The 26,207-nt window shown below is 39.8% G+C and overlaps 2 protein-coding genes across 8 annotated transcripts in view; one reads left to right on the plus strand and one right to left on the minus strand.

Annotated features, from left to right (window-relative positions):
- Nucleotides 1-26,207, plus strand: part of LOC137244042 (uncharacterized) — a 460,752-nt gene that overhangs the window by 416,934 nt on the left and 17,611 nt on the right. The window contains exons 1-2 of one of the 4 annotated variants that reach the window (XM_067772500.1): nt 4,718-4,868; nt 4,920-5,027. The exons of 1 other annotated variant lie outside the window; for it this stretch is intronic. In XM_067772500.1, the coding sequence (XP_067628601.1) occupies nt 4,862-4,868; nt 4,920-5,027 (115 nt within the window). In that variant the 5' untranslated portion in view covers nt 4,718-4,861. Of the gene's footprint in view, nt 1-4,717; nt 4,869-4,919; nt 5,028-26,207 lie in introns of those variants that run through there. 2 more of the 4 variants (XM_067772502.1, XM_067772498.1) reach the window with 2 other exon arrangements.
- The window catches only part of LOC137244038 (uncharacterized), a 290,995-nt gene that overhangs the window by 121,743 nt on the left and 143,045 nt on the right, over nt 1-26,207 (minus strand). The gene's annotated exons all lie outside the window — the stretch shown is intronic.

The raw sequence follows: 26,207 nt of genomic DNA on the forward strand, positions 1-26,207 counted from the left end.
GTTAAAAATCAAAACTAAAACGCCTTTACTTGCTGATGTTGGAGATTTTTGATGAAAATGCCGTCTGTAATGTCTGCAAGGTTGCATTCCTTTGAGTTTACCGCGTTTACACAATGAAATGTGCGCGTAAATTTATACAAATTGTGTAAATGATTTTTCATACAAAATTTGACAGCTCGTGCGTAAACTAGATAAATTTATACGTTTACACACTTTATAAGGCATTTATACGGTTACATGAGTCCCCCTAATATGTATGTTCATGTACCTATTAAACATTCTGAACAAACCTCGGTATAAGCCATCAATCAAAAAATGTGGACCTTATATAAAGCTTATTTCATGTAGCCGTAATAAGAATAACAAACGGAACTGTTATAAGGCATTAGATAGAATATAATAATCTTGTTTTAAGGCTTATAGATAAATTAAAATAAAGCTTATGAAACAAATGAGTACATCTACCTGATTATAAGATTTATGGACCAGGTGGAATGAGGAATAGTATGAAATATTTTTAACTATGTTTAATTGGCTAGCTAAGGCGTTTAATAAAACACCGTCTGGGTTAAATTCCCTTATTCATCGTTATAATCACCTATTTTATCACGTTACTGCAAGACTTGCAAGGGTCCACCCTTACTCCCGGTGTAAAAAGATGGACTGCAAATTATCTGTGTGGTCAATAGGCATCGGTGCAATTTAGGAACGTCATATCAAAACCCAGAAGAATTAAAGAAGGGGTGCCACAAGGTCGTCTTCTATACCCCCTTTTATTTAACTTTTACATATCCAAGTTCCATTCCCCACCAAAAGGAGTTACCGTTGTGTCCTGCGCCGATGACTAATCGACTATCTGACATCCAAAAATAATGGGTGTGACGTTCGATCAGGATCTACATTTTTTCGAGCATGCACCCGCAATGCATGTTACGCGTCCCCAATATTGTCGCTGAGCTTAAAGGATACACACGGGAACAAACTATAGACCTGTCAAAACACCACTCTCAGAACTGCGATGGTTGACTTTTTACATCACCAGAACACTATCTACACAGGTAGGCGAGAGTGCTCCCCATAAGGGATAGAAATTAACCAACAGTTTCCGTTGAGCATCCCAACATACATCTGATTGAAGAGGCCTCGCCTCCCAAAGACTTAAGAGGACATACCCGCAAGCATTATGTGGAAACACGGCATCTGAGAAATAAACCGTATTTAGAAGAACAGCACAAAGAGGTCCTCAGTCATGTCCGCAAAAGCATAGACTTGACTTGACTTGGCGTAAACTTGGCAACTTAGCCACGATAATACTCCACTTAGCGCATCCAATGTGGCATCATAATCAATAAATGTCAATTTGTATGACAAAATGTCAAAATGAAATGGAAACAAACAAATGGCATCTCAAAATGTAAAAGTCATTTAGAACTTACATAGAAAATCAAAATTCAACAGAGTTCTAAGTGTTAAGTGTTGCTAAGTTTTAAGTAATCAGTAAAATGCAATGTTCATTTAACATAACTGTAAGTGAAAGTTCTCAAGTCAAGTCAAGTCTATGCTAAGTATCAGTAATGGGCCCTTTAAAACTAGCGAATTATACATAAGTCAAATTACTTCATATGGTATTCGCGATTTGTTGTTTTACTGGATCCCGCTATTGACTCTTTTGGTTATTCTCTAGGCCTACTTACCTACTTATTTTTATATTTTCCTTATGATTAAGGCTTATAAAAAAATAAAATAATTGTAAGGCGCGATAACCTCCGAAGAGATCTAAGGCCGAGCTTCTCTTCCAATTTGCGTCGTGCTCCTCTTGATTTTCCCTACAAATTGGCCGGACGGGACCTACATGTTTTATGCAGAAATACACCCGGAGCGCTTGCCAAACACTGCCGAGGGGCGACCCCGCTTAGAAAAATTTTCTTCTAATTGAAAGACCTTATTTCTAAAATTTTGATGTTGCTTTGCCCGGGGTGAGAACCCAGGGCATACGGTGTGATAGGCGGAGCACGCTACCATCACACCACGGTGGCCACCATTAAGGCTTATCTTTAGCGTAAATAAATCTTAAATAAACCCTTATTATAAGGTATATGTTAATCCGTCTTAACATAAGCTGCATACATTGGTGCTTTATCGGTAACCGTATCGGTAACCTTATAACAGCTGATTCGACCAACCTTATGGAAATCAATGCAATTGATTATTGGTGCCGCTAAGGTCGTAATCGTATCATAGCCAACCAATTGGTTTTTGGTTTACCGTCGTAACGATAAACAGCTGATTACGTTAGGGATATGACTACAGCGATACGACATACGGCACCAATGACTCCCGCTTTAAGCTGGAGACATTGGTGCTTTATCGGTAACCGTATCGGTAACCTTTTAACAGCTGATTCGACCAACCTTATGAGAATCAATGCAATCGATTATTGGTGCCTCTAAGGTCGTAACCGTATCGTAGCCAACCAATTGGGTTTTGGTTTACCGTCGTAACGATAAACAGCTGATTACGTTAGGGATACGGATACAGCGATACGACATACAGCACCAATAACTCCGGCTTTAGACAATGGAGAGCATTGTAAACTTTACCAAGTATCGCAACTAAGAGCTGATCACTCATAATTTGCACACACACACAAACATCACTAATGCCCATATTACGGAAATCTAAGGGAAATTGAAGTTAAATTTTTAAACAGACATAAAATTCTATACATTTTGGAATTTATAGCATCTAGGACACCTTAATTGCAGTAATTGAAAGAAAATGTTTGCTTATACTCAAGTATTTAATAATTTTTTTTTAATTTATCTTTAATATTGATGCAATGATTGATCCAATACAACTCTGCTCTTCCTACTGTTCTTCATTCCACTCCATTCGAGTGCCTGTTTCACTGAATTCGAGTGCTTTCCACTCTATTCGCAAAATAACCTCAATTTAAGCTGCCAAACTATATAGTAAACAATAGTTATCATCCGGTGGCAAAATCCTGAGCTAGATAAATAATTTTGCATGTAAATGCAACAACAACGATTTGAGCCAGATAAATCCAGATAGAAATCTGGTTCAATTTGTGAGCCAGATAATTTTTTAATTACTTCTTTTTAGGTTGGCAACGCGGCCTTTAATATACCCACTTTTTCAAAAATAGATGTCGCTGCTTAGCTTTTCGCCGTATGAGTTAAATGAAAAACAGCGGCGACATCTGCCTATAACATTTCACGTGTGCGAAAATTTCACGACATCTGCTTCTCAAGTCTCTCAATGATCCAGAGCATTCCCGTGAGAATTGAGCGTGAGCCGGAGCTGTAAAACTCACTGAAAGACTGCAAATGATGGAGAGCTTCAAAGCGAAGGGCGCAATAGATATGTCATAATAAAGCACCAAGGCGCAGTTTGTGGACTACCTAGTAAAAATTGCATTAGCACATGTTCTATAGCGATTGTGGCTATTTTACTCTAAAGCGGCAATTACCCACCGATGTGTGCCGTAAGTACGGCCGTTTGTCGTACGAAACACGTTTGACCGAACCCTCAAGCTCGTAGGAATCAATAGCTATCATCCGGTGGCAAAATCCTGATCCAGATAAATAATTTTGCATGTAAATGCAACAACAACGGTTTGAGCCAGATAAATCCAGATAGAAGTCTGGTTCAATTTGTGAGCCAGATAATTTGCTAATTACTTCTTTTTAGGTTGGCAACGCGGCCTTTAATATACCTACTTTTTCAAAAATAGATGTCGCTGCTTAGCCTTTCGCCGTATGAGTTAAATGAAAAACAGCGGCGACATCTGCCTATCACATTTCACGTTTGCGAAAATTTCACGACATCTGCTTCTCAAGTCTCTCAATGATCCATAGCATTCCCATGAGAATTGAGCGTGAGCCGTAGCTGTAAAACTCACTGAAAGACGACAAATGTGTGCGTCTGTGTACATGTACATAACATATTTGTGTGTGTATTGTTTACAGATAAGCACTGTTGCCATTGACCATTTTGCATGCTTGCTTATGGAAACATCCACTTTTTCCAATTTAATTTTTGATGTTGTAAAAGGCTGGAATTAATATTAAATAAATATAAATAGATTACATATTTCTAATCTGCACTTTTACATAATTATTTCGAATTATTTTCACAATTTGTATAAGACTGCAAACGGTCAAAAATTAGCGCACAAAAGTTTACAGGGCAACTCTGTCTAGTGAGAGAGCGATCAGCTGACACGTTCTTACGGAAAAAATCAAAATTGTTTTGATTTCTACGTTCCGGGCTACGAACGTACGGGCGTTGCACGTCGGTGAGTTTTCGTTTACATTGCACACTCATAAGATAGGTCGTGTCAGCTGACACGGTTTTGGTACGTACGTTCGTGAGTAACTGCCGCATAAAACTTCAAAAACGTTGCGCCTAAAAGGAAAAAAATTGCGGCAGATGTAAAATTATCAACGTTAATAGTTGCTTAACTTTTCGTTACGTGCTTGACAAAGCACTCGTTTTGTGAACTTTCACGAAATTTTTATGCCCTAACTTTTTTGCCAAAATTTAATTCGTACGTAAAGCCAACATAGTACGACGCCGACTTGAGTCCGAATGTTTGCTGGGATAAACTGTTTTTTTTTTTTGTATTGGTGTATTACTGCGACATTACATGTAGGTAGCGAAAACTACGCTATTCATTTCTTTTCATCGCTCTCCCATGCAATACATTCAGTTGTCTCATGGTGGTCTTGTTGTTTGCTGCGTTGTAAATTGTTCAGCTATTTTGTGCTCAGCGTAGTGAGTTGATATTTTCTCCGGCAAATAATAAACATAAATATTTAAATAAATAAATAACTGCAAAATGATAAGTAAAAGGCATTTGAATCATCTTAATTATATTCAAATAAAAAATTTTATAGCCCAGTTGAGAAGCTTGCAGCAAGAGTTTGGTGGATCTAATCCCGAACCCTCTAAATCGAACGAAGAAATTTTAATATTTATGGCTCAGCATTTCGACGAGTTGAAAAGTGAGTATGCCCATATATATGTACATACAAACATACATATGTATAAATGTTTACATACAGTGAATCAATAAGTTTTTGTACCGCAATTCTTTATTTTTTACATTTCCAAAATCTAATGCTTTGTTTTCACTATGTCAAAATCACTGTCATCAAATACTGACATAACTGTCACCATGGCGATTTGGTGTCAAATGTGGTTTCATTACATATTAAAAACTGGCATGAAGTCGATATAGCAGTGTGTGCCAAAGACTGTCATCAAATTGTGGTGTCAGTCGATTGACATCCAGTTTTCACCACTGACGTCAAACGTTAAGTAAATATTTTTGACAGCGACGGGGTAATTTCGGGATTATTTGGGGTACCTACCGGCATCATTTCTGGTTGCTTTTCGGGTTCCGTCCGGGATCCCATCGGGGTCATTTCGGGACTTTTTCGGGATCATTTGGGGTACCTTCCGGCAGCATTTCTAGATGGTTTTGGGTATCCGTCCGGGATCCCGTCGTGGTCATTTTGAAACTTTTTCTCGACTAATACGGGATCATTTGGGGTACCTTCCGGCATCATTTCTAGATGGTTTTGGGTATCCCTCTGGGATCCCGACGGGGTCATTTTGGGACTTTTTCTCGACTAATATGGGATCATTTGGGGTACCTTCCGGCATCATTTCTAGATGGTTTTGGGTATCCTTCCGGGATCCCGTCGGGGTCATTTCGGGACTTTTTCGAGACTAATACGGGATCATTTGGGGTACCTTCCCGCATCATTTCTAGATGGTTTTGGGTATCCGTCCGGGATACCGACGGGGTCATTTTGGGGCTTTTTCTCGAATAATACGGGATCATTTGGGGTACCTTCCGGCATCATTTCTAGATGGTTTTGGGTATCCGTTCGGAATCCCGTCGGGGTAATTTCGGGACTTTTTCGCGACTAATACGGTATCATTTGGGGAACTTTTCGGCATCATTTCTGGAGGGTTTTAGGGATCCGTCCCGGATCCCATCAGGGTCATTTCGGGATAATTTGTGGTACCTCCCGGCATCATTTCTAAATGGTTTTGGGTATCCGTCTGGGATCCCGTCGGGGTCATTTCGGGACTTTTTAGAGACTAATACGGGATCATTTGGGGACCCTTTCGGCATCATTTCTGGAGGGTTTTAGGGATCCGTCCGGGATCCCATCAGGGTCATTTCAGGACTTTTGCGGGATCATTTGGGGTACCTTCCGGCATCATTTCTACATGGTTTTAGGTATCCGTCCGGGATCCCGTCGGGGTCATTTCGGGACTTTTTCGCGACTAATACGGGATCATTTTGGGACCCTTTCGGCACCATTTCTGGAGGGTTTTAGGGATCCGTTCGGGATCCCATCAGGGTCATTTCGGGCCTTTTTCGGGTACATTTGGGGTACCTTCCAGCATCATTTCTAGATGGTTTTGGGTATCCGTCCGGGGTCATTTCGGGCCTTTTTCGCGACTAATACGGGATCATTTGGAGACCCTTTCGGCAGCATTTCTGGAGGGTTTTAGGGATCCGTTCGGGATATCATCGGGGTCAATTCGTGGCTTTTTGTGGATAAATTCGGGATCATTTGTTGGATCCTATCAGGTTATCAACTCATATAGATCTTTTTTTTTTACTCAATTACAAAAATAAAGTGCATTAGACAGAAACAAATGTTTAAACAGATAACTTGATAAGCAGGCTAACGTGAATAGCCCATACATTTCATTTTCTCCTAGCGGACGGGGCCGCGGGTAAATGCTAGTATATTTATAAAGAGAAAAGGAACTCACGCGGAAAGAGCAGCGCAGGCTGTTCCACTTGGCAGATACTTCAAATCGGTACATTTTTAAAATATCCGCCACATCTTGCCATTGAGCCTCCCTCAAATTCCGGTCCCTGTATTGAGACGAAAGAAAATTCAAGGTCCCCTTTCTGACCTCTACTTCCTGCAATAGCCTCTCCGTTTGCTCGGCTGTCCATTTTTCAGTCAGTTTTCTCACCTGCTTCCTTTTTTCAGTGGTACTACCGACTGGGTGAACGAAAATTGCAGAATTTGAAGCTGACTTATCCATTACGTCCTCCAACTACTCCAACCCCAAACGGCAACCCTACTCAAAAATGTCCCTATTGTAATGCGGAGTGAAATACCTTTCGTTTTTTACCCATGTCGGCATATCTCATGCAATTTTTTAAAATTTCGAATAGGTGGCAACCCTAAATGGCAACCCCTCTCAAAAATTACCCTATTGTAATGCGGAGTGAAATACCTTTCGTTTGATACCCATATCGGCATATCTCATGCAATTTTTTTAAATTTCGAAGAGGTGGCAACCCTAAATGGCAACCCTACTCAAAAATGTCCCTATTGTAATGCGGAGTGAAATACCTTTCATTTGATACCCATATCGGTATATGTCATGCAATTTTTTTTAAATTTCGAATAGGTGGCAATCTTTTGAGACATTCTGAGTGGCAACACCTAAGTAGAAAGTCTTAGAAGGTGATACATTATCTCCGTGCCAAATTTCATTTAAATCGGTTGAGCCGTTCCCGAGAACGTTCGGCTATACAAATAAACAAGAATTGCTCGTTTAGTGAGAGATTTGCCAGCATGTTGGCAAATCTTTTTTGTGTTTCAAACGTTTCCAACAGCGCTGGCAAACTGAAATTTGGCCGTTTTCACTTGGATGGCATTTTGTCTGACAGTGAGCTGTCAAAACTGACTGCAAACGCAACTGACACTATTTGGCAGCCCGTTTTCATTATTTTGGCAACATTTGACGACATATATGCCATAATGAAAACGAGGCTTAAGAAGCCGTGCTCATTGTGGAATAGCATTCTAACGAGTTGTAGTGGATTTCTTATTATTATGCACCTGCTGTTAATGTTCGAATCGCTGAACTGTCGAATAAATAACTTCAATATTCAGTATGTGTAGTAGCTGCTAACGAAAACTGCTTAACATTTTTATTGTTATATTACAAAGAAATATCCTTATTTACTTTCAAAGGAGAACTTAATTACAACTCTCTTTAAAATCCATATGTTTTGGACATTTTTAATTAACAAATTGTGATGCTTTATGCCCCTATTACCGTTTACAACTCAACTTTGGTTGGGTTGAAATTTCCCAATTTGGTATTACCGATTACAACTCAACCTGTCAAAAAAAAAAAATGTCCGTTGAGTTGTCTAGTCTAACAACCTTTTTGTGGCATTACCGTTAACAACCTTGTGTTGGTGTAGTTATCAAAGACGTCAAAATCTTACAACTGATTACTAGCAGTTGTCTCATACAATTTTGCAGTTGCTTTGAAAAAATGTTAAGTTTTAGAAGACGGTTCACCACCTAATTTATAACAAAAATTTTTAAAGTTGGTATCAAAAGACACGTTTCGACTTCCGATTTAAGAATCCGAAAACAAAAATTTAAAATAAAATTTAATTAAAAATTTAATTTTTGTCATATCATTTCGGTTTAAATTTTCATATGGTTGTATTTTACCAGATTTTTTGTACACACTAATGCAGAAAGGCGTTGGACCCACCCAGGGTTATTTTTACAAATCGCGGCCAAAGGCCGCCAACACAGAAAGATCTTCTGTGCAAAAAAAAAAACTGTGGATCGGGCCTCATATTCCGGACCCTCTCTGGGCCATTTTGTGGGTTTCGTAAATATTCTTCGACAGAAATAAAATTTTTAATTTCCGCTTTCGATACCTAAAAACGGAGATCGAAACGCGTCTTTTGATACCATCTTTGAAAAAAGTTAGATGGTGCATGGGCTCATAAAACGTTTAAAAAAAATTTAAAGCCGGTAGTTAAATCTTTTTTAATCAAACAATAATCGACAATTTTGTACACATTTATAGAAAAAACAACGTTTACACGAAGGATTGCATTGAATAACTTTTTGACTTTATGGAGCGACATTCCGAAGTTAGACGAGGCTGGCCGCAGTTCGGATGCAGCGAAAATAGGTGGAATTATGCGAACGTGGGTCCCATTGATACTAATCACTACTCCTGGGAATCCTGTTTTAGAGTAAAATACAACTTTTGCTGTTTGGGTTTTAATCCACTAAGCACAAATATGCTCCTCAATAATATCTAAAACCAGTCCAACACCAAATCATTTCCACAGCATTTTTGATAGCTGCCGTCAGCAAAGAATCGGAGTGTGGCGCATAATTTTAAAATAGGGGTAAATCCTTCCCTCGAACGCGTTTGCGGAAATGGTTCTTAATTGTGTTTAGTAATGAAAAAAATGCTTCCTTTCAAATCTGCAAAATAACTTCATTTGAAGCTCATCTTTTGTCACTTAAACATTTTCTTAATTTGTGCTTGGTAGTTCCAAGGGATTGGAATGATCACGCGAATGTTTTCCGTATTATCGACATGTTAATCACCAACATTTTCGCCATTATAAAATAGATTTCATATCATATAATATCTTGTAATAACAAAATCACTTTTGCAAATGCTTAAATTTTCGCCACAAATTGATCAGCTGTTCATTTATCTGTCAAATCATCACTTTCTTAGGTTGGCAGCACCAATTCAACATCAACTGAAATAAGTTGTAATTCGTAATACCAAACAGGAGTTGAGTTGTCTGAAAGTTGAGTTGTTTTAATTACAACCCAACTAAGTTGAGTTGTATACCGTAATAGGCCCTTTATTACCGGGGACGATTGCTAAAATACGACCAAAACAGTCGGGGGAGGTATTAATAGACGCGTTTTTGCCTCGCTTTCAATAACTCGAAAACTTTTTCTCTTCGGACTATTGATAACAGGACAAAACGCGTCTTTTCATTTCTCTTTCCACATTTCTGGACGGGTTATTGCAGTAGACCTGGGTTTCAAACTGTTTATCGCGGAGAACTTTTGAACGGGTATAAAAATTTAGCACCCGTGTTTGTATTCTTAATGCTGGACGTCCTCAGATACCCCAATTCAGTACTTTTGTATAATTTTCTATAGGACCCATATAGGTGCACTACATTTTCATACTAAATTCGTTAAAAAAAATTTACCATCACAGCAACCCATATCTCATATTCCGCTCCGTTTTTTGTTTCCCTGCGTCGCTTTCCACGACAGCAACCCCGGTAATTTTGACACTTCGTTCAGTGTCAAAGGTATGTTCCACGCAGGTTCCACTGGGTTCCACGCTAGTTTGACACTGACCGAAGTGTCAGACAGCAGTGTGTTAGAAAGAGAAAGGAATTGTTTCCCTCTCATACATATCATACTTGTAAACCTGTACTATGGTGCAATCTACTCATAATACACATAGTACAGGTTTACAAGTATGATATGTATGAGAAGGAAACAATTCGTTTCTCTTTCTAACACACCGCTGTTTGACACTTCGGTTAGTGTCAAACTATTGTGGAACTCAGTGGAACCTGCGTGGAAGATGCGTTTGACACTGAACGAAGTGTCAAAATTACCGGGGTTGCTGTCGTGGAAAGCGACGCAGGGAAACAAAAAAGAAGCGGAATATCAGATAAGGGTTGTTGTGATGGTAAATTTTTTTGAACGAATTTAGTATGAAAATGTAGTGCACCTATATGGGTCCTACAGAAAATTATACAAAAGTTTTGAATTGGGGTAAGTTATTCCAGCATTAAGAATACAAACACGGGTGCTAAGTTTATCTACCCGTTCAAAAGTTCTCCGCGAAAAACAGTTTGAAACCGAGATCGACTGCAATAACCCGTCCAAAAATGTGGAAGGAGAAATCAAAAGACGCGTTTGGTCCTGTTATCAATAGTCCAAAGGCGAGAAAGTATTCGAATTATTGGAAGCGAGGCAAAAACGTGTCTATTAATACCTCCACCGACGGTTTTGGTCGTGTTTTAGCAATCGTCCCCGGTAATAAAGTATCACAATTTGTTAATTAAAATTGTCCAAAACATATGGGCGCATAATCATAGTCAAAATAAAATAGATTTTAAATTTAGTTGCAGCTTTTTGACATAAGCTATGAGCTATCTGGCAAAAAAGCTTAAACTAAATTTAAAACCTATTTTATTTTGACTATGATTATGCGCCATGGATTTTAAAGAAAGATGTAATTAAGTGCTCGTTTGAAAGTAAATAAGGATATTTCTTTGTAAGTTTACATTAAAAATTTTATGCAGTTTTCGTTAGATGCTAGCACACGTTTATTGGACCTAAGAAGTACAACAGTGCCAAATAGCATCTACAAAATAGCGAACAAGAACAAGCATTTTATCAGGTGAGCGTGGCTGTGTATGTGCGTGCTGCTACATATCCTACTTGTAGACCTTTACAAAATGGGGACTCATGTAACCGTATAAATGCCTTATAAAGTGTGTAAACGTATAAATTTATTTAGTGCGTAAACGAGCTGTCAAATTTTGTATGAAAAATCATTTACACAATTTGTATAAATTTACGCGCACATTTCATTGTGGAAACGCGGTAAACTCAAAGGAATGCAACCTTGCAGACACTACAGCAGGCATTTTCATCAGAAATCTCCAACAACAGCAAGTAAATGCGTTTTAGTTTTGATTTTTCACTTAATCTTAGCATTTTTTAATTTGTATAACAATCAAAAAAATTTTGTTCGGCAATAATACAGGTGATAAACAATCAAGTTTATCAAGGGTATTACTAGGTGCGTTCATATAACAGCGTGTGTAAATGGATATAATTTTACACATTATAAGTTTATATGCTTTCATGAGTCCCCCTAATGATAATACACAAGATTGAGTAGAACGCATCTATGTATATGAAAATCTGCTTATGTGTCGGGACTTTAAGAACATGTGTAAAAATAATAATATGACAGCTCTGGCGGCTACACCGCCGTCGTGAATGTAATCAGCCTTAATATCTATGGTAACCAATGACCGTTCAAATCAATGTGACCAGGTTTGCCCTTTTAATACAATAGTACCTACCCATTTGGATACATTTTCAATGCGTGGTTACAAAGATGCAAAAAATCTCAAATGGATACATTTTTAGGCTGGAAGGTTTAATCAAAGTTTGAGAACTACACATTTTCAGTTGGAAATTTACAGCATTTATAACACATAACATTTTAGGTTAATCAGGTATGTCGCAGAATCCGACTCGGATTTGATTTTTGTCGGAAATGAAAACCGATATCTGTTCGAATTGCTGTCGCGAATTTCGATCGGATTTGGCGTTTTTCGCAATTAAACAAAACCGATATTCGAATCAGCTGGGTTTTGTTTTACTTTTGGTATTGTGTGTAAAATTGATATTTGGTTGCAAATGCTAATAAAATTAATTAACTTCTGCTTTTTTCCAACTATTAATTTGCAAAAAAAAAAAAACATAAAGAAGAAATATGAGCACTATTATAATTGCTTTTTTAATTATCCAAGAGAAACAGGATGCGAGAGTGAAACGACGGCGCTTAAGAGACCACACAAATCCTCTAGAACTTCCGGAGTCTGTGTAAGCGCAAAAAGCATTAAATATATATGTATGTCGGTCACTATGCTAAGCTTGATGCTTGTAAAAAGCCGTTTTGAAGCTATTCGTTGAATCAGATATAATTGCCTAATTCAAACAACTTGTGAACATTTCGTATCTTTCATGAAATCAATCCTTCCGATATACATACATATCAAAGGTTTATTTTTATACCGAGTTCAGAAAATTTTTTGCTTGCAGATTTGTGGCCCATTATCGTTTAAGCAAAGTTGCATTTGCAATGATGCTGAATACCATTGATAGGTATATACCTCCAACATCCATTCTTTCAATTTTGAAGCTATGCGCTTTGCTTCGATTCCTAGCAGAAGGATCGTATCAACGCTCTGTAGGGAACGACATTAATATAAGTTTGGGCAGAAGTACCATATCTGAAACCTTGACGCGAATGTTAAGAGTTACAGAAACTCATATTTGTCGCAAATGGGTCAGTTTAAAAATGGACGAGAATGAAAAAAGACAAACGAGGGACTATTTTTACCGCAAATATAAAATTCCTGGCATCACAGGATGTATCGATGGTACCCATATTAAAATAATGAAACCTCATACCAACGAACATTTATTCTTTAACAGAAAGGGCTATTTTAGTATGAATGCGATGATTGTGATTATTTTTAACCTTTATTTTAGTAAATGTTATTCGAAATTTATGGTTTTAGATTTGCGACAGCAATATGATGGTTCGTGCTGTAGAAGCGCGTTACCCTGGTGCAAGACATGACTCCTTTGTGTGGAATATAAACAATGCACGACAATATTTTCTAAATCAATACGAAAATGGGGATCGGACATCTAGACTACTGGGCGATTCAGGATATGCCATCGAACCGTTTTTGTTGACAGCTTATCGCGACCTCCGTATGCATCTCAAGAATACAAATTTAACATGGCACATTGCTCGGGACGGAACATAATAGAACGGACTATAGGAGTTTTGAAAAGCCGATTCCGTTGCTTATAAGGGACCTTGCATTATCAACCTGAGAAAGTAGGTAGGTCAAATTATAAATGTTTGTTGCGCACTACGTAACATCTGCCGGCAGTATAACGTCGAGTGGAATCAGAATGTAAATTTGCCTGTATCCCAAGATACTAATGAAAATGCTTTAATATTGCAAAACACCAATATGCAAAATGAGGGCCGAAGAATAAGAGATGAGATTGCTAACAGTCTTTAGGGAATATCGCCATCAGTGTACGTACAAAAGAATTAGGTACAACTCTTTGATTATATAGACATAACATGACTCCAAAATTCATTAACTTTTTTAAATAAAAATGATTTCAATTATGAATTTTTTGGCGACCTTTTATCTTTAAATATGTATCTATAGCTGGCTTTAGGTCCGTGTTTTATAATTGAAAAATTAAAAACACCCTTTGATTCTTCTTTTAAATCGATATATTTCGATTGCTCAACGGCAATCATCTTCAGGATTGTAGCAATTCTATTAACACGTATCAGTACCATACTCCACGTCAGACAAAGCAGACGTGTTAATAAAATTGCTACAATCCTGAAGATGATTGCCGTTGAGCAATCGAAATATATCGATTTAAAAGAAGAAGGGTGTTTTTAATTTTTCAATTATAAAACACGGACCTAAAGCCAGCTATAGATACATATTTAAAAATGATTTCATATATATAAAAATTAAATGCAATATTCACGTAAGCGTACTTGTCAAGTAATCCACTTATGTAGTTATATTTTTTATTCTATTACAAAAACAAAATACATTAGAGAAAACTAATTTTTGAACAGATAACTTCATAAACAGGGTGGCGTGAATAGCCCAAACGTCTTCATTGTTGTACAAACTTTAAGTTTATAGGTACTTAAATATATACAAATGTGTTCAAAAAAATAGTAGCGAAATCCTAATGTATAGTCTCAAAACTATCTTTTTTTTTAATTTAAATAATTTTCATTTAAAATATAGTGGAATAGCAAATATAAAGCACATAAATAAAAATTTAAGGCTAACACGAAATTCTAGAAAGTAAATCGAACTTCAAAAAAATGTCAAAAAAATTTCAAATCCTTTATTCAAAACTTTGACACAATTTTCGAAAATGCAGTTTTGTAGTCCATCAAAACAAAGTGCAAGTTTACAGACGGTACAAAGTACCGTTGATTTTATAGATTTTTTTGCTGTGCGTGTTGCATGATTTCTTCCATAAAACTCATGAACAAAATATATTTTTACATGGGAAAAAAAGAGCAACAACCTTAGAAAAAAATATTCTATAAAATCAACGGTGATTTGCACAGTCTGTAAACTTGTACATTGTTTTCATGGGCTACAAAACTATATTTTCGAAAATTGTGTAAAAGTTTTGAATAAAAAATTTAAAATTTTTATGAAATTTTTTTGAAGTTCGATTTACTTTCTAGAGCTTCGCGTTAACTTTAAATTTTTATTTATGTGCTTTCTATTTGCTATTCCACTATATTTTAAATTTAAAAAAATCTAAAATGGTTTTTAAACTATGTCATTTAGAATTTCGCTACTAAACAATTGAACACAGCTGTATGTAAATGAAAATTATTTACATACATAAAATAGAACAAAATATGATGAGATGTAAATATAGTACGAGAAAGTAAACAAAGTTTGTATAAGAAAAGTACCTAACATCTTTACGATTGCTCAAACTCGCCCAAGGGGTCATATATCTCCCTTTCACGTTGGCTTATAAAACGTAAAATTTTAGAGCTAAAGGACACAAATTCCTGCGTTAACTTATCAACGGCTTCAAGTTCATTTGTGTCACTTCTTTCATTTTGTATCCGGAGGATATCATCCATTTTGTTAGAGACACTTTTCTTCCACTCAGTGTCCAAATCGATAAATTTGGTAAGCCGCTCATTTGTTGTGTCGGCTTTAACGTGATTTCGAGCCATCGAGCATTCGAGGCGGGAACGTTTAGCAGTTGAAGGCATTTCATCGTCGCTTGATATTAAATATTCCTCTTCAACGCCAACGGATGTTCCGGAAACACCTTCAACACTTTGCGTCACGCCGCAAATACGCGTTATAGTTTCATCCACAGGGCTTAGGGTTTGTTTACTAAATGGCCCTCCATCAGTGGCGCGTTCCTCAAATTTGTTGTGTGACAACTTTCTCTTTACCTCACTTTTCCAATCTGTCCCTATCTATAAAAATAAATAGGAGTAGGGCTTCTACTAGCACAAATGTACACCATTTATTACTTTTTCCCAACCATTCACATCTTTTGTGGGAGGTCCTGCGCTATACAGTGATTCTACTAATTGGTGCCACAGGGAATCAACAAGTGTCTTATCCCTTTTTGTCAATCCCCTGGCGATGTCCGGGTACTTATCCATGAATTCCATAAGTATTTCATTTTGAGCTCTGTTTTTATGCTTTCCCCTGAAAACAGAATTTTAGTGTTAAATATGAACTGCATTTTTCACAAAATATGATCAACATTCTTACATTTTGCAAAATGTTACAAATTTCTAATTTAAACAAATGAAAACGTTAGCATTTACTTCACCGTTTTGTTTCCGATAACAAAACCAATAATCTCGGTTTGCCCGACACCTGAAATCGATAAAAAAAATTCGAACATTAAAATCGATAAGGTCGGATTGCGCGACACCTAATGATAAAAATTGACGGATTGAAAACCGATACTGAGAATATCGGATTCTGCGACAGAGCCGAATATCTGTGCAAGTTAGAAGCCAAGGCGAATCTATACAAGGTGACGGCAAAGCCAATTCAACCAATTCGTCGTGCAGAAGATTGTGAAGCAAGGCGAATTCAGTACCAGGTGTTGTTATCCCAACAGCTGATTGCGTCTTCTTGATAATTTTGCATACAACGCCTTGTACAACAATATGTCAGTTAATCGAAATTAATGAAAATTCTCTTTTCACTTGACATCCTTCTGCACGGCGAATTGGTTGAATTCGCTTTGCAACCACCTGGTATAGATTCGCCTTGTTGTGAAGTCAAAGGAAAATTTTCGTTGATTTCGAGGCGAATCCAGACCAGGTGCGGCAAAGCGAGTTCAACCAATTCGCCGTGCAGAAGAATGTCAAATCAAAAGGAAATTTAATTGATAACACCTGGAATTGAATTCGACTTGCTTGATTTCGATTAACTGAGGTATTGTTGTATCAAGAAAACGCAATCAGTTGTTGGGATAACAACAGCAGTCAGTACGCGGATCCACGGAGGGAACTGGGGGAAAAATTTTTCAGAAAGTAATCTTGTGGTAAAGAACAAACTCAAGAAAACAGTTATTGAAAATAAAAAAGTGATGCAAAACTTTACAGTTCTACAGATACATCAACCGTTTGTACACAGTTTTAAACAGAAAACTGTCCTCTTAGCGATGACAACTAAGGTTGGTTGAAGTTGAAGTTTTTGTATGCTCTTCTAGACCTGCAACTTAATGTATGTGGGATTAACGTGCGCGACTAACTTGACAAGTAGATACCGAGCCTTACGAATGCAACCCTTACGCATGCAGAGTAGAACGCACTGAACACCGCCAATTTACTTTGACAAGACGAACGAAGGACGATCAAAGTCATTGTTAATAAAACCGCCATCAAGCGAAGTTGTCTAAAAACTGTTTCATGTAAAACCGTGTTGTGAGCCAATTAAATATATTTAAACTAATGTAATTTTGATCATGTACAATCAAACAAATTTGTGAACATTAAAATGTCGAAGAACTACAAGCTGCGTTTTAATTAAAGATCCCACAAAGTGGTGTCGCCAAAATCCACAAATCTGAGAATCCTAACGGTAAAATAAATTTACACTGGAAACAGCGGCACAGTAATAAGTTCACCAACATTTATAACCGCAGTAGCTACAAAAAACGCCAGCAGTAGAGGTGCCAGCAGCAGAGGCGCCAACGTCAAACATCATCGGGCACAGGCGAGTGTTAGCACAACAGCAAAGCAAACAACAGCAGAAGTAACAACAACATATATATCCAGCAGACGGTAACGAGTGACGAAATAAATGCAAAGAATTTTACTGTATGTATGTACTTTGAATTTTATATATATTTGGAAATACCGTACTGTTTTGCTTATACGTATGTGAGTCAAAGGCAAAGAAATAAAATTTGGTTGTTATTATTGGAAACTGTTTGAAGCATTGCAGTACACTAGCGAGCACAATTTTAGCATAAGTATTTGATAGAGCATTTAGAATATTTCGTGCAACAAAATCTGTCCATACTTTAATAATTGCGATATAGTAGAGTGCGTAACATCATTACATACAATTTAAAGATTTTAAACTATTCAAATTTCTTACAAAACGTATATGTATAAATTTTAATAATTTTGATTTTCCAATAAATTGTAAGACATGGACCGCGACGAAATACTTAGATTAACCGTCGATAGTTTGAAGGAAAAGCTGACTGAATTAGGGTTGTCGACGAACGGGCGTAAAGCCACATTACAAGACAGACTTTTAGAGCACTTCGGCCTGAATGTTAGCGATGGTCCGGAATCAGATGATAATGATACTCTAAGTCAACATAGTGTGCGCGAGGTCGTAGTTGAAAGATCGATGTTCACTCTTCGCGACTTCGAAGATTCAATGACGTCATTCACCGGGTCTGGTCAACCAAGTTTCGAACAATGGTTAGAGGATTTCCAAAATAACGCAGAGGCTGTCAGGTGGAATGAATTGCAGAAATTTATTTATGCGAAACAACTTCTTAAAGGGGCTGCCAAAATTTTTATCCGTAGCCAAGCTGGAATAAGCAACTGGAGTTGATTAAAACTCGCTTTGCGTCGAGAGTTCGGAGCCACCTTATCGTCCATCGAGGTGCATCGTATCCTACGAAACTGCCGGAACCAGCCCGGCGAGGACCTGCGAAAATATCTGTACGTACTAATGGAGATCGGCAAGCCAATAAGCCTGGACGACTCAAGTCTTATCGAGTATTTCATCGAGGGTGTACAAGATTCTCGCACCAACAAGAGCAACCTTTATCAAGCGAAAACCATCGACGAGTTAAAAGAGCAGATCAAGGTATATGAGAAGATCCGTTCGAGCAAACCCCAGACTGCGAGTGGGAATTATGTAAAACCAACGTCTTCAAACAGGGATTCACATAATTCAACCACGACTAGGAAAGTGTGTTATAATTGCGGCGATCAATCTCACTTTGCCAGAAATTGCCCAAGAAAGCGGGTGAATTGTTTTAAATGTGGCAAGGAGGGTCATAAAGCCAACGAATGCGGAGGCATGGCGAAAGAGGTGAAGGCTGAGAAAAGCTCAGCGAACATGATGGCAATTAGACAGAGTGGTATAATTTTTAAAGATGTATTTTTCAGCGAATCTAATCAAACAATTACAGCACTCGTCGACACTGGGTCGGACCTGTGCCTAATGCGTCACGACACCCTGTTAATGCTACAATTAGACGTCGAGTTGAGTAAAGAAAAGCGGCGGTTGGTAGGCATCAGCAATAGTATGCTAACGACGATGGGCAGTTTCACGCTCCCCATGTGTATTGACGGAATTTCTCTGGAAATAACCTTCCACGTAGTACAAGAACGAGATTTAAGCTATTCGATAGTGATAGGCAATGATGTCCTCAAACACGTTGACCTTATTGTAACAGAAGATGGAGCCGTGTTTAGAGAGAAGATGATAGAAGATGCACACAAACGTAAGGCATAGGCTGTTAATTACGAAGTTGTTGGGCAAGTCGGGCAAGTCGAGCAAAGTTCGGGCGAAAGTACAGCGGCGCGCAAGGCAGAGGCTGATGATTGCGCAAGTGCTCGTCCCGTTGATTCGATTGCAGACGATGTGAATGCGGTCTATGGGGCAATAAAAAATGCTGTTAGGAAATCTAAAGAGAAAGAGTTTTCTAAGGCTCCATGTAGGAGGGAGGAGATGCGAGACGGTGTCCGTGGACATAGTGGCAGTGCACAGGCAGACTTCGAGCGAGATGAGTACATGTGAACGAGAAGTGGAGCAGGTGAAACGGTGTGAAGGTAGTTCGCCTGGGAAAATCGACGAGTTGCAAGGGGAGTTCGGAGACTTATGTTTGGTAGCGGAGAAAGAGCTAGACAGCGGGTATGAGATTGATCTATCGCATTTAAATGCGACATTAGCAAGGGAGGTACGGAGTTTAGTAGCAGCCTACAAGCCAGCTAAGAACTCGGTATCGCCAGTAGCGATGAAAATCCTTCTGATGGACGACGTGCCGGTGTACGAGCGACCAAGGAGAATGTCATATGCAGATCGACAAGTGGTAGATAATCAAGTAGCAGCATGGTTAGATGAAGGGATCATACGACGTAGCAACTCCCAATTATGCATCACCAGTTGTTCTCGTAGCGAAAAAAGATGGAAGCAAACGATTCTGTTGTGACTACCGACGTCTCAATGAAAAGATCATCCGTGATAACTTCCCGATGCCTATGATTGATGATGTCATCGAACAGCTCCTGGGAGCCAATATATGCTCTACGCTTGATCTCACGAACGGGTTCTTTCATGTGCCTGTTGAGGAAAACTCGAGGAAATACACATCCTTCGTAACGCATGGTGGCCAGTTCGAGTTCATATATGTACCGTTTGGTATATCCAATTCACCAGCAGTGTTCTCGAGGTTCGCGGCTGCAGTCTTGAAAGATCTGGTGCACAGTGTAACAGTCATGGTGTACATGGATGACTTGATTATTCCCTCCAAGGATGAAGTCGAGGGCATCCGGAAACTGAGACAGGTGTTGGAGGTTGCTGAGGTGAACGATTTGCAAGTGAAATAGAGGAAATGCCAGTTCCTGAGGAGGGAGGTCGAATTCCTCGGATACATCATTACCAACAATACCATACGGCCCTCTGGAGCAAAGACTAGCGCGATTAGGAACTTTCCAGTGCCAAGTGATAAGAAGTTCTTACAATGTTTCCTTGGCCTTACGTCCTACTTTCGAAGCTTCGTCGATAACTACGCGGTAATCGCAAAACCCCTATCCGACTTACTCCGAAGGGATGTTAAGTTCGCGTTACAGGATGAGCAACTAGTGGCATTCCAGCAATTAAAAGCAGCCCTTACATCTTCTCCGGTATTGAAACTGTATAATCCACGAGCGATCACTGAGGTGCACACTGATGCGAGTATGGTAGGTTATGGCGCAGTGCTTCAGCAGAAGGACGTTGAGGACCAGGAGCTCCGCCCAACCCAGTTTATGAGTTGGAAGACGAAGCCCTCTGAAGAAAAGCTACACTCCTATGAGTTGGAGGTATTGGCCGTAGTCGAAGCATTGAGAAAATGGCGAGTATACTTGTTGGGAATAAGCTTCAAAATCGTGACGGACTGCAATGCTTTTACTATGACGTTCAAGAAAAAAGATGTCCCTCTTCGAGTTTCGCGCTGGGCAATGTTCCTACAGGACTTTATATATGAGATCGAGCACCGGATTGGATCAAAAATTCGAAATGTATATGCTTTGAGCAGGGTCTCCTGTCTGATGCTGGAGGATTCACTCAGTCATCGACTGAAACAGGCTCAGCTCCAGGACGACTGGATACGAGCGGTTCGGAAGGTTCTAGAAAAGGATGAGTACGAGGACTACTACGTACATCACGGTGTCCTATGTAAAGATGAAGGAGTTAATCGTAGTCCCATCACTGATGGAAGATGAGATCATTCGTATGGCGCACAAACAGGGGCAATTTTCCACCAAGAAACCCAAGAGGCGCTGGACAAGTCTTTCTACATCCCTCACTCGACCCCGAAGGTAGCCAAAGTAGTGTGGGGTTGTGTGGAGTGTCTTTATCATGGATGCTAAGGCTGGGAGGAAGGAGGGTTATTTGAATGCCATCCCTAAGGAGGACATGCCTTTGAGCACCTTTCACCTAGATCATGTCGGACCAATGGAGACCACAAAAAAAGCTTATAATTACATACTAGTGGTGGTAGATGCTTTCTCGAAGTTTGTTTGGCTGTATCCCACGAAGGACACAGGTGCAGATGCTGTAATCGACCGTATGAAAAAGCAAGCGTCAGTATTTGGAAACCCTAGGCGGGTGATAACAGACCGAGGATCAGCTTTCACTTCGCATCTCTTTAAGGATTACTGTGAAATTGAGGGGATTGAGCATCTCTTGATCGCTATGGGTGTTCCGAGGGGCAACGGACAGGTTGAAAGGATGCACCGGATAGTGGTACCCATGATAGCGAAGCTGAGCCATGAAGCCCCAGGGAACTGGTACACGCATATCAACCGCCTCCAGCAATTCATCAACAGTGTCGCACCTCGCAGTACAAAGGTATCGCCGTTTAAAATATTGACTGGTGTGGAGATGCGAATTCAGGGGAGTCCCCCATTGCAAGAGCTACTCGAGGACGAGCACGTAGCCGAGTTAGACGCGGAGAGAGAGGAAGTGCGTCGTCAAGCGCGAGACAATATTGCTTTAATACAGGAGGAAAACCGTAAGACTTTCAATAAGCACCGCCAAGCAGAGAGGGGGTATATGATCGACGAGCTGGTAGCAATCAAGCGAACGCAGTACGGATCAGGTCTAAAGCTGAAGGTCAAATATCTGGGGCCCTACAAGATTGTGAAGACCATGAGGCTCGGGCGTTATACCGTTGAGAAAGTTGGAGATCACGAAGGCCCGAACCGCACTATCACCGTTGCTGAACACATGAAAAAATGGGATCCATCATCCGAGGTCGAATGATAGCGCAGGATGGCCGAATGTGGGATTAACGTGCGGGACTAACTTGACAAGTAGATACCGAGCCTTACAAATGCAACCCTTACGCATGCAGAGTAGAACGCACTGAACACCGCCAATTTACTTTGACAAGACGAACGAAGGACGATCAAAGTCATTGTTAATAAAACCGCCATCAAGCGAAGTTGTCTAAAAACTGTTTCATGTAAAACCGTGTTGTGAGCCAATTAAATATATTTAAACTAATGTAATTTTGATCATGTACAATCAAACAAATTTGTGAACATTAAAATGTCGAAGAACTACAAGCTGCGTTTTAATTAAAGATCCCACAAAGTGGTGTCGCCAAAATCCACAAATCTGAGAATCCTAACGGTAAAATAAATTTACACTGGAAACAGCGGCACAGTAATAAGTTCACCAACATTTATAACCGCAGTAGCTACAAAAAACGCCAGCAGTAGAGGTGCCAGCAGCAGAGGCGCCAACGTCAAACAGCATCGGGCACAGGCGAGTGTTAGCACAACAGCAAAGCAAACAACAGCAGAAGTAACAACAACATATATATCCAGCAGACGGTAACGAGTGACGAAATAAATGCAAAGAATTTTACTGTATGTATGTACTTTGAATTTTATATATATTTGGAAATACCGTACTGTTCTGCTTATACGTATGTGAGTCAAAGGCAAAGAAATAAAATTTGGTTGTTATTATTGGAAACTGTTTGAAGCATTGCAGTACACTAGCGAGCACAATTTTAGCATAAGTATTTGATAGAGCATTTAGAATATTTCGTGCAACAAAATCTGTCCATACTTTAATAATTGCGATATAGTAGAGTGCGTAACATCATTACATACAATTTAAAGATTTTAAACTATTCAAATTTCTTACAAAACGTATATGTATAAATTTTAATAATTTTGATTTTCCAATAAATTGTAAGACATGGACCGCGACGAAATACTTAGATTAACCGTCGATAGTTTGAAGGAAAAGCTGACTGAATTAGGGTTGTCGACGAACGGGCGTAAAGCCACATTACAAGACAGACTTTTAGAGCACTTCGGCCTGAATGTTAGCGATGGTCCGGAATCAGATGATAATGATACTCTAAGTCAACATAGTGTGCGCGAGGTCGTAGTTGAAAGATCGATGTTCACTCTTCGCGACTTCGAAGATTCAATGACGTCATTCACCGGGTCTGGTCAACCAAGTTTCGAACAATGGTTAGAGGATTTCCAAAATAACGCAGAGGCTGTCAGGTGGAATGAATTGCAGAAATTTATTTATGCGAAACAACTTCTTAAAGGGGCTGCCAAAATTTTTATCCGTAGCCAAGCTGGAATAAGCAACTGGAGTTGATTAAAACTCGCTTTGCGTCGAGAGTTCGGAGCCACCTTATCGTTCATCGAGGTGCATCGTATCCTACGAAACTGCCGGAACCAGCCCGGCGAGGACCTGCGAAAATATCTGTACGTACTAATGGAGATCGGCAAGCCAATAAGCCTGGACGACTCAAGTCTTATCGAGTATTTCATCGAGGGTGTACAAGATTCTCGCACCAACAAGAGCAACCTTTATCAAGCGAAAACCATCGACGAGTTAAAAGAGCAGATCAAGGTATATGAGAAGATCCGTTCGAGCAAACCCCAGACTGCGAGTGGGAATTATGTAAAACCAACGTCTTCAAACAGGGATTCACATAATTCAACCACGACTAGGAAAGTGTGTTATAATTGCGGCGATCAATCTCACTTTGCCAGAAATTGCCCAAGAAAGCGGGTGAATTGTTTTAAATGTGGCAAGGAGGGTCATAAAGCCAACGAATGCGGAGGCATGGCGAAAGAGGTGAAGGCTGAGAAAAGCTCAGCGAACATGATGGCAATTAGACAGAGTGGTATAATTTTTAAAGATGTATTTTTCAGCGAATCTAATCAAACAATTACAGCACTCGTCGACACTGGGTCGGACCTGTGCCTAATGCGTCACGACACCCTGTTAATGCTACAATTAGACGTCGAGTTGAGTAAAGAAAAGCGGCGGTTGGTAGGCATCAGCAATAGTATGCTAACGACGATGGGCAGTTTCACGCTCCCCATGTGTATTGACGGAATTTCTTTGGAAATAACCTTCCACGTAGTACAAGAACGAGATTTAAGCTATTCGATAGTGATAGGCAATGATGTCCTCAAACACGTTGACCTTATTGTAACAGAAGATGGAGCCGTGTTTAGAGAGAAGATGATAGAAGATGCACACAAACGTAAGGCAGAGGCTGTTAATTACGAAGTTGTTGGGCAAGTCGGGCAAGTCGAGCAAAGTTCGGGCGAAAGTACAGCGGCGCGCAAGGCAGAGGCTGATGATTGCGCAAGTGCTCGTACCGTTGATTCGATTGCAGACGATGTGAATGCGGTCTATGGGGCAATAAAAAATGCTGTTAGGAAATCTAAAGAGAAAGAGTTTTCTAAGGCTCCATGTAGGAGGGAGGAGATGCGAGACGGTGTCCGTGGACATAGTGGCAGTGCACAGGCAGACTTCGAGCGAGATGAGTACATGTGAACGAGAAGTGGAGCAGGTGAAACGGTGTGAAGGTAGTTCGCCTGGGAAAATCGACGAGTTGCAAGGGGAGTTCGGAGACTTATGTTTGGTAGCGGAGAAAGAGCTAGACAGCGGGTATGAGATTGATCTATCGCATTTAAATGCGACATTAGCAAGGGAGGTACGGAGTTTAGTAGCAGCCTACAAGCCAGCTAAGAACTCGGTATCGCCAGTAGCGATGAAAATCCTTCTGATGGACGACGTGCCGGTGTACGAACGACCAAGGAGAATGTCATATGCAGATCGACAAGTGGTAGATAATCAAGTAGCAGCATGGTTAGATGAAGGGATCATACGACGTAGCAACTCCCAATTATGCATCACCAGTTGTTCTCGTAGCGAAAAAAGATGGAAGCAAACGATTCTGTTGTGACTACCGACGTCTCAATGAAAAGATCATCCGTGATAACTTCCCGATGCCTATGATTGATGATGTCATCGAACAGCTCCTGGGAGCCAATATATGCTCTACGCTTGATCTCACGAACGGGTTCTTTCATGTGCCTGTTGAGGAAAACTCGAGGAAATACACATCCTTCGTAACGCATGGTGGCCAGTTCGAGTTCATATATGTACCGTTTGGTATATCCAATTCACCAGCAGTGTTCTCGAGGTTCGCGGCTGCAGTCTTGAAAGATCTGGTGCACAGTGTAACAGTCATGGTGTACATGGATGACTTGATTATTCCCTCCAAGGATGAAGTCGAGGGCATCCGGAAACTGAGACAGGTGTTGGAGGTTGCTGAGGTGAACGATTTGCAAGTGAAATAGAGGAAATGCCAGTTCCTGAGGAGGGAGGTCGAATTCCTCGGATACATCATTACCAACAATACCATACGGCCCTCTGGAGCAAAGACTAGCGCGATTAGGAACTTTCCAGTGCCAAGTGATAAGAAGTTCTTACAATGTTTCCTTGGCCTTACGTCCTACTTTCGAAGCTTCGTCGATAACTACGCGGTAATCGCAAAACCCCTATCCGACTTACTCCGAAGGGATGTTAAGTTCGCGTTACAGGATGAGCAACTAGTGGCATTCCAGCAATTAAAAGCAGCCCTTACATCTTCTCCGGTATTGAAACTGTATAATCCACGAGCGATCACTGAGGTGCACACTGATGCGAGTATGGTAGATTATGGCGCAGTGCTTCAGCAGAAGGACGTTGAGGACCAGGAGCTCCGCCCAACCCAGTTTATGAGTTGGAAGACGAAGCCCTCTGAAGAAAAGCTACACTCCTATGAGTTGGAGGTATTGGCCGTAGTCGAAGCATTGAGAAAATGGCGAGTATACTTGTTGGGAATAAGCTTCAAAATCGTGACGGACTGCAATGCTTTTACTATGACGTTCAAGAAAAAAGA

Source organism: Eurosta solidaginis, chromosome 3, assembly GCF_040869045.1.
Source record: "Eurosta solidaginis isolate ZX-2024a chromosome 3, ASM4086904v1, whole genome shotgun sequence".
In the NCBI taxonomy this organism is placed as follows: Eukaryota; Metazoa; Arthropoda; class Insecta; order Diptera; family Tephritidae; genus Eurosta; species Eurosta solidaginis.